The sequence below is a fragment of the Temnothorax longispinosus genome, chromosome 3 (genome assembly GCF_030848805.1).
Source record: "Temnothorax longispinosus isolate EJ_2023e chromosome 3, Tlon_JGU_v1, whole genome shotgun sequence".
In the NCBI taxonomy this organism is placed as follows: Eukaryota; Metazoa; Arthropoda; class Insecta; order Hymenoptera; family Formicidae; genus Temnothorax; species Temnothorax longispinosus.
Window position 1 is genome coordinate 22,511,977 of NC_092360.1, and position 9,669 is coordinate 22,521,645.

General features: G+C 39.0%; 2 protein-coding genes across 4 annotated transcripts; one reads left to right on the plus strand and one right to left on the minus strand.

Annotated features, from left to right (window-relative positions):
* Positions 1-542: 542 nt before the first annotated feature.
* Positions 543-3,677, minus strand: LOC139809411 (putative GTP-binding protein 6). 2 transcript variants are annotated; one of them, XM_071772282.1, is made up of 5 exons: positions 3,403-3,677; positions 2,751-3,129; positions 1,520-2,583; positions 1,238-1,424; positions 543-1,150 (listed from the first exon to the last, which is right to left on the minus strand). In XM_071772282.1, the coding sequence occupies exons 3-5, from the start codon at positions 2,534-2,536 to the stop codon at positions 924-926; spliced, it is 1,431 nt and encodes a 476-aa protein (XP_071628383.1). In that variant the 5' UTR covers positions 2,537-2,583; positions 2,751-3,129; positions 3,403-3,677; the 3' UTR covers positions 543-923. The 2 variants fall into 2 exon arrangements, with proteins under 2 accessions (XP_071628383.1, XP_071628384.1); XM_071772283.1 differs by having other exon boundaries at positions 544-1,150; positions 1,520-2,519.
* On the plus strand, positions 3,677-9,477 carry LOC139809406 (rho guanine nucleotide exchange factor 38). 2 transcript variants are annotated; one of them, XM_071772267.1, is made up of 9 exons: positions 3,677-3,846; positions 3,944-4,121; positions 4,260-4,378; positions 4,462-5,931; positions 6,041-6,190; positions 6,441-7,061; positions 7,142-7,324; positions 7,408-8,013; positions 8,080-9,477. In XM_071772267.1, the coding sequence occupies exons 1-9, from the start codon at positions 3,757-3,759 to the stop codon at positions 8,272-8,274; spliced, it is 3,612 nt and encodes a 1,203-aa protein (XP_071628368.1). In that variant the 5' UTR covers positions 3,677-3,756; the 3' UTR covers positions 8,275-9,477. The 2 variants fall into 2 exon arrangements, with proteins under 2 accessions (XP_071628368.1, XP_071628369.1); XM_071772268.1 differs by having other exon boundaries at positions 7,408-7,944.
* Positions 9,478-9,669: the final 192 nt, after the last annotated feature.

Below are 9,669 nucleotides of genomic sequence, written 5' to 3' on the forward strand. Positions count from 1 at the left end.
TCATATTTTACAAGAAAAAACAACCAATTCCTATCTCGAGAATGTTAAATTTATCTCCAATATTTTTCCATGTGTTTTGGCAAGAGCTTATCGAGAACGTTGCGATAGATCTCTGTTCTATAATCAACGACAACATGGATATCAATATAGCGACATTACAGAGTTCAAAGCGCAAACGTAAGCTTCGTTTTAAGTACGAAATTCTATTTACAGACTAAACTTTACAAATTGTATACTCGCTTCGCCTGTGCGCCTAAGCGCCGTAATAAAGTTTTTAATCTCGTTAATAGCCCTAACGAGTATGTCTTGGTTGAAGTTTTAAGTCGTGTCATCTGCCGATTGCGGAGGGACACGTGCTGAGCACGTGTACACCCCGGGCTGTAAAAAGAAATGACTTCTTGGCAGTGTGCCGCGCCCAAGGATATTCCTAAAGATTTTCAAGTGCGTTTCTCTATGTACGAGCACGCGTGATTCATTTGAATAAAAAAACATTCTTAGTGATTCAGATATTTATATTTAAATTGATACGCAGGTTCTCTAGATAACAATGACATATGTGTTTGTTATATCTTTCTGCCACATACGTAACTGCAAGTCAGCTCATGAATCATGCAATTTAGCATCAAAGATCTTTGATATACATATCTGGCACAATAAATTTCAAGTATCTTTTTCGGAGAAAATTTATTTCTACGTATAAAATTGTTATTAAATGCTACTTAAATATGTGACGGCGATAAATAATCTTTTTTAATCATAAAGTAGTTAAGACTAATTGAAAAAAAAAGAAATCTCAATGTGCCAAATTATTTTTAGATCTCCACGGAGAAAGTACCCTGAACTCTTTCTATTACATAAAAAGAAGGGAGTATTGCAAAAAAGTAAAGCTTTGTATGAACTTTGTATAAACTTCAATAAACTTTTTATTGTTTTAAAAAATTTTTGAACTTCTGAATCTCAACCGAAGTAGTAAGGACTTCCAAAATTAAATACTGAGCATCGTCCGGATCTGCTTGAGCGTTTGTCACTGTCGTCATCTTGTACAACCAGGCGGCCGCAGCACTGCCCGATTTTACCCTCGCGCGTATGCTCAACAGTCCCGTGGTGGCTAAAAGGACCTCCTGTATCTTCAAGCGCAACAAATCGATTCCTGTAAATGTTTAAACCGTTTTAAAATTGTCGCGCTCATATTGCATTCATTCGATTTATTAATGGTAACAATGAATACTGATCGCACCAGTCAGAGTCTTAGCGGAGACGGCAATCACATCCTTGGGTATGCAGTCGCTTTGAACAAGATCGCATTTATTGGCCACGTCAATTATTGGACGATCGTCCAACATTGGTTTTATCGTTTTCTGGACGTGCTGATATTGCGCCTTCAAATCAGGATGACTGACATCATATATATGAACTACGACATCCTGTAGGAAAAAGAGAATTCTTAAATAGAGAAATTTCTTCATAAAAAAAATAACAGCGAGAGAAAGGAGGCGGAGACAATACGAAGTCAACGTACAGCGATTATGGCATCTTCTAGAGTCACAACAAACGGTTCAATCAGAGTTTCCGGCACGTCTTGAATGAATCCAATAGTATCTATGTACAAGATTTTTAATCTGTTGGGCAAAATGCCTTGATGCGTGGTCGTATCAAGGGTTGCGAATAATTCATCCCTAGGTTGTAAAGAACTGTCGTCCGTGAGCGCTTTTATCAAGCAGGTTTTCCCTGCGTTCGTGTAACCGACCACAGCGACCGTGGGAAAGCCATGCTTCTTACGCTGGCTCCTGATAATTCGTCGATGCTGCTGCAGCTTCTTCAGTTCGTTCTTCAGTCTCTTCTCTTTGCCGTCGAGCAACAGTTTGGTGTCTTCTGTCACGTTTATCGCGCCGCTATGAGTAACGCACGTTTCGAATATCTTCTTTCGGATGTACGGTAACTCCGCTAGGGCTACCTGCAATTTTGCCTCCGCGGTCTTCGCGTGCGCGCGGAATATGTGGATGACTATGGAGTAACGGTCGTACACCGGTATGCCGAAGATCTTCTCCAGCTCGGTGATTTGGACGAATTTCAGCAGATTGGTGCTGACGAACACGGCGGTGGGGTGGCATTTGCTTAACTCCTTCTTCAGATCATTCAGCGAGCCGCTACCCAGCAACTGCTTCCTCTGTAAAGTGAGTAATGGGGCGTACTTCGTCCCGACCACGCACCAGTTGGGTAAGGTCCTTATCAGCGCCACAGCCTCGGCCATTTGCAGTTCTGGCGAGGTGTTCCTCTTCTTGTCCCTGCCCCATTTTATATACGGCTGCAAAACAAATGTCCTGTGTCCGTCGAGTGCGACGCCTAAGTAACGATTGGCGATCTGGACATAGGTCTGCTGCTCCTTCTCATCCTCCGCGGATACATACTCCTCGGAATCGTGATTCGAACGACGAACAACATTTTGTATTCCCGAGCTCCTGTAGACTGTATCAGCGTTGTTACACACTCGCAGATTTCGCTGGGCGGTATTTAGGATCCTACGTACGCAATGCATTTTGCAAAAATATCGTCAGTCTCGACACTTAATGTAACGATCGCTATCTATATAAATTGTACAAAGTATTTTAATAGCGCTATTAAACATCCTAGCATTATAGTTTTATTATGTAAGATCATTTAATCTTCTTGACATGCTTTGATGTTTCTCTTAATTTTTGTCCGCACGAAAACATAATAATTATAAGAGAAACAATTAACAATTAACATACGTTTAGAAGATTATAAATAATGGGAAATCACCCTGCCGCTCATTATTTTATTATTCTTTATTATTCTCCGTAGAAGTTGCTCCACACTTGTGCGAGGTTATGTTGGCCGTTCTAACCTCGTCACTGGCGAAAGTACGTCGATCAGTGCCCGGTACGACTTTTTCGCATTATGCAATCTTGCTCGTAAGACCTATTCGTTGTGTATAACGCTAACACACGTGCACACTAAATATACGTCGTTTCAATTGTGCGAAATGATTACAGAGATTACAGAGAATGCTTAGCGCGAACAGCACTCTCCGATCAGCTGATTCCACGAATATACGCGTGTAATGCGTGTATATCAACATTCAACACGTATATACTCGGTACGCTCGACCTGCAACACATACGAAATAAATTGTTCAGAAAATAAATATGTAAACTTATACGATATGCTTCTGAGAAATTATACGATCATCTTAAACTGTATCATTAAATATAAATTTATCTAATATTCGTGAAATTAATTCCAATCGATTTGTATATGTAAAATATTAAATTTTATATAAATATGAGCGCTAAAATACACTTTGCGTCCATTCTATTTATAGATACAGTTTAAAATTTTCAAGTGCTAAAAAATTCCATCGGGAATGATTAAAATCTTTACTGCTTTAGCGCTGGCAGAAACTTTCCCGTTCGATATTGCACGGTGTCGATCGTTATTACGGTGTCGGTTGTCGCAGAAAATGTATTTTTATCGCGAAAAATATTGACACTTCATTCATTTATTCGACACGCGGACAGTTTTTCTCTCGGCAACGCCGCATAATTTGATCACGACATATAATTCGATCCACGCACGGCACGCACACAGGAACGTGTGCCACGTGACAGCCACTTATCGGAGCAGTATCGGCTGTCAGGCGCCTCCGGCCCTCGCCTCCGCTCCGCGAGTCGCAGAGACATTCCACACTGGTCGTAGTATCGCGAGTTCAACGGATGCGAGTGCGTCGCAGCGGAAATGGAGCCGGGAACGCTGGCGAGGGTGCTGCACGACTTCCTCACCACCGTCGACGGAGAGCTGAGCCTTCCCAAGGGACATTATTTCCTGGTACTCGCCGACGCTCGACCGGCCTAACCTAATAAGCGAGCAGTCAAGTGTAAACAGCTGAGAATATAACAGACTGGCCTGTTGCTCCTTGTTTCAGATACACGAGATCGCGGACAAACACTGGTGCTACGGCCAGTCTCGAGACAGAGTCGGCAAGTTTCCCTTAAGTCACCTGCATAAAGTGGAAATACCTCATTTTAGCGATACGGAAAGACTGTTCGTTTCTACAGCTAGCTTCCCTGGACAAGAAAGTGGAGATCTGTCTTTTGCAGAAGGTAAGATTATTGCTGATACATGCCGTCGTGCCGCAAACTTTTTTTGAAAAACATGAAATCGTATATGTAACAATGATTTTTAAGTTTTAACGTCACAGAAATAAATAATAATTGAAGCATAAATTTTCTCGCTGTTAGGAGAACTCATAATTGGAACGAGGGACATAGGTTCGGGATGGTGCGTAGGCAAAATAGGCTCCAGAAATGGAATTTTTCCAATGACACATACGTGGGAACTGGACGCGACATTGATAAAAGTAGAACATTATATTAAAAGAAGATTATATCTTATTTACGTATCAGCTGTGAATAAAATTGCTAATGGAAATGCTTCTTACAGAAAACGATAAGAAATAAATCAATAAGAAAAAGAGCCAAAGTAAAAACGACACTAAAGGCACAACTTGACGAAGAATTGGACCTAACTGCAGGAGAGACGGTCGTTGTCACGGAAATTTTAGATGATGGCTGGTGTCGTGGCGTTGCGGAAGATGGTAGAGAAGGGATATTTCCCGAAGGATTTATATCTTACGTAGATGCAGATCAAGATCAAGTTGATCAAAGAGAAATGACAACCGAATGCACAACCGAGAGCAATCTCGCGTCTTTCTCGACGGTTCACAATGGCACAACTTACAAAGATTTTGATGAAACTTCTATAAATTCTTATGCAAACTTGCCTGACGGACCTGCTCCAAACTACTTTGACTTGTTCCCGGACACGTTGCCAGTAACCAATAACACAGAAGACACACAGTACAATAGTCATGCGAATTCCGTCGATATTAAACCATATGCTATAACGTTATATCCATTTAATGCACAGTTTCCAAACGAATTGAGCTTCGGAGCGGGCGAAGTGGTGCATCTCGCCAGACACATCGATTCCGAGTGGATAGAGGGTATGATCGATGCCACTAAAGGTATCTTTCCATCATCTTACGTCAATATTATAGTCGATTGTGCGGAAGCAAACCAGCAACAAGTCCAATCTGAAGTAATTTCTGCAAAAAAAGATGCTCTGGAACCGGGTGTTACTGTAAAAGTGCTGTATACCTTTGACGCACAGATGGATGGTGATTTAAACGTCCACGAGGGCGAGAGTGTCACCGTGCTAGAAATGGCTAATGAAGATTGGGTGAAAGTGAAAAATCAGAGTGGTCTAGTTGGTTTGTGTCCACGGGAATACTTGAGCTCGGTGTCCGAACATTCATTGGACAGTCTGCAGGAATCGAATTCGGAAGACTTTGAAGATTTTGTGATGATTAGGCATAAGGAAGCGAACGCTGTTGCAAGCGAGGAACAAAATCCGAAGAGAATGTCGCAACCGCACAGGCCAGCGCCGCCAGCTCCTGCTCCAGGCAGAGTGCCATTACAGAAGGAAACTGTTATTGCGAACGGCGAAGTATCTGCTCACTCGAAAGGAACGTGCGAAAACGAATGTGCAATCAATAATACTGTAGATATGAAGCAAAAGCATGCGGATCAACGGCAAAATGTAATATCGGAATTGGTTATAACGGAAAAAGAATATGTTCGCGATCTGAAGTTAACATACGAAACATTTAATTTGCACAATCCGAGTTTCCTCGAATCGAAGGGGATTGATGTCGCTACGTTATTTGGAAATATTTTGGAAGTTATTCACGTTGCTGAGGAGTTATTGGATATGATTTTGAGAGCTATGAAAGGTTGCGATGAAAGTTTGCAAACAATTGGGCCTTGCTTCGTGAAAATGGCCGAAAAATTGAAAAATGTTTATGTTAAATATTGCGGAAATCACGAAGCTGCATTAGCTTTGTTAAAAAAGGTATGTATATAATGTGACCGAATTTTTTAATTGACAAAACTTATCGTGATGTAACAAGTTTATGATGATTTCAAGTTATATAATCGAATCTTATCTGTTTGTATTTTAGTATGAAAATAATGAAGAAATCATGAAAGTATTTAATAAGGGTATTGAGACATTACGTCGTCAGGTTGCTTGTTTTGACATGAGCTCTATTCTGATCAAGCCGGTGCAAAGAATTTTAAAGTATCCACTAATATTATATGAATTAACAAAGGTAAGCAACTGCATTAATTACATAAAATGTAAAGAATTGTACGAATAATTTATTTCGAAGGCAATAGAAGTCTAATTTTGAAATATATATTTTAATGAGGTGCCAATAAATTTGTATATATATCAACTTTAGCAACATTTGCGAAATTGAATTTAGATTACTTTTCAGATAAATATTTATACGCATGTGTGTATTCAAAGTTTTTACAATTCGCATTGTAATATTTTCCTACATGGAAAATAATTTTTAGTGTACAGAAGACAATCATCCAGATAAAGCAGCCATAATGGAGGCGTGGGAGGCTATGACAAATGTGGCCAGTTACATCAACGAGTACAAACGGAGGAAAGATATCGTATCGAAGTATTTAGATAATGATAATACCTTATTTAGCAAAATGTCAAAATTAAGTATGCACTCTGTGGCGAAAATGTCAACAAGATTAAGCACGAGATTGTCGGCGAGTCTGGGATTGACGAATGTCGCGAGCGATACCGAGTTCGAGGAATTCGAGAAGCAATTTCGATCTATAGAGAAATGTACATGGCAATTAGTGAAAGATATTGAACAATGTATGACATATCTGAGTGATGAAGCTATGTCCGGTGAAGCGATAGCCGATTTGCTGGTTCATTATTATCAGGGAAATCCGACTGCCGAGGTGAAGAAGCTGCGGGATATAAGATCTGTAATTTGGTCACAATACATACGGGATTTTAAGTCGTACATCGAAAAGACAGTCAGCGCACCATTAAATTTCCTGGCGACGCTGCTAGAAGGACCGGCGGTGTTGGTAGCGAAGAGACACGATAAGTTGCTGGATTACGACGCCGCTATTTCAAAGAGTGAGAAATCTAAAGAATCAAAAATTGTAATTGTTACGTTACTTTTTTTGTTGTAAGCATATTGTTCCTTTCATGATTTTTCTTGATTTATCTTACGTTGTCTTAGGTACAAGAAGAATTATTCACTGCTAAAAGTAATTACGAAGCTCTGAATCAACAATTACTGGAGGAATTGCCTATATTGCTGGACGCAACAGCGAACATTTTAGTTACGTGCATAAATGCTTTTGCTGGCGCACGAAAATTATTAAACGGAAGAATTACCAAGCAATACCTGACCCTTTGCGAAGTATTTGGATAACATTTTTATAGAAAACTTTCAGTCTGATGTAATTCGAGAGTGCATGTACGAAACATAATTTTTTTTTCCAGACATCACCGCACATATCGTCGCAAGATGTGCTGGAATCATTTCTCGTGAATCACAATTTAATATGGAATCAAATAACGCGTTTCGCATTTGCTGGTGCGAATACTCGAATAGACGAGGGCCAATCGCAATTGTGTAAACAAACTGAAGAGCAGAGATCCTCACTCAGAGAGAAATACACTGCGGTAAAGTTGTATGTGGTGGTTGAGGATGTTGTCAGTACATCTACACTGGAGGTGGATGCTGCGAGAGGTACGTTGATTGGAGTCATAAAAAAACAAGACCCAATGGGAGACACGGCGAGATGGTATGTCGACACTGGAGTCACTCAAGGATTTTTGCCTTCTCAAAAACTGAGACCGGTTCGGCGGCAAGCTCAGATCATGAATAACGATCCAACTGTGTCGGATATCGCTGCTGCCGGAAGAAAGAGTTCCAGCCCTCCAAATTTGATGTCGTTGGATTCACCAGAGAAAGAGATCAAGAAGGTGTCTTCGTCGCATTTGCAGGATTTGCTCTCATTAAATCAAGAAACGAAGGTAAATCACAATTACGGCAACGTTCCCGAAACGCCGAGAGTTCGAGTGTATCAGAATGTACACAGCGAAGTTAGTATTCTAATATTTCGATATTGCGCTCCAATATCTTTTTTATTAATGTGATTTAATTTTTAGTTTTACTACGCGATGTACGATTTTGCTGGAAACATGCAGGGTACGTTGCCCATTACTAACGGCCAAGCCCTGAGACTTCTCAGACCTCATGACGAGAAAGGAAACGATGAATGGTGGCTCGTAGAGAATCGCGACGGTAAACAAGGCTACGTTCCACGGGATTATTTAAGCTCGCCTATTAAACCAAAGCCATAACGATAAAACTTAAAACTAAGCACAAGTTTTACATTACAGTTTTATGCTAAGATCGTGATCTCGACTGCAAGATTAATAATCATTGATAGAAACTTTCGATATAGTAGCGATTTGTCAGTATTTGAATTATCTCATATACATGTATATTATTGATATTTTATGTTAATGAAGAAACTTTTTATACAGGGTGTTCGGTAATCGACACAGCCGAGTGCGAAGGTGGATTGGGTTAAATTGAAAAGAAAAGACCTTTAGCGTTTTGCAATTTTTGCAATAAATAACGAGATTAATAATGATCCGCGAATTAGCGTGTGTCCGCACGATTCGGCGAGAAGAGACAGTCCAGCGTTTACCGTTGCTTGGCGCGCGACGAGGTATTAGGAGTGTTCTGTAAACAACAATGGCTATGCACAAATGACGCGTAACGCTGAATCTTCACGCATCCAGCGACGGTAAACGCTGGACTGTCTCTTTTCGCTGAATCACGCGGACGCACGCTGATGTGCTGTTGATCCAATCACGCTGTTTGATCCAATGCTTTACCTTCACACTTTGCCTGTGTCAATAATTACCGGATACTATAAAATTTTTTATCTGGTCTGATTAAAACTAAAGATCTAAAGGAGGTGATCAATCAAAATATTATTAGATATCACGCCAATACTCGAAAATAACTTTTTAACTTTTTAAATTCCTCGTTAGTACTTAGGTTTATACATACTTGTTGTGCACTCTTTAAGATTTTTACATATATACTGAATCATCGTTGCATTATTATATGCATGTATAAAATGTATTAAATGTAATATATGCATGTATAAATGTAGCGCTTTATCAGAAGCAACTTATTTTTTTTCCTGTGACGGTTGGATCGTCATTAATAGTACAGGATTAAAAATTGATATTAATTATTGATATTGTAGTATAAAAAATTGCACGTGTGCTTCTTGCCTAACAAAACTGTGTTCCAATAAATCATTTTTATAGGAAGCAATACATGCCACAAGCCTATCAAATAAGTATACATATATTTGTGATAATCTTTTTATTTGTATACATTAATCATATTTTAACTACAATCAACTTTTAACGTGCAATTTTTAATGTATATTTGTATATAGTGTTAAATTTTTCGAAAATTGTATATTATTTCAAATATGAATACTTACGGTAAAGATATTAATAAAAATATTACGAAAAGAACACTGATCAAGTCTTAATTATGACCGACCGTTATTTTAATTCCAGTTAGAAATTTATTAAATTGCTTTAATAATTTATAATAATAATAATTTATTTGAAGTAAATAATACTTAAATTATTACTCAAAAAATAATATATAATTGTCATGCCATTTCATTATTGTTCTAGAATAAATTTAGCAAGCTAGTTTAA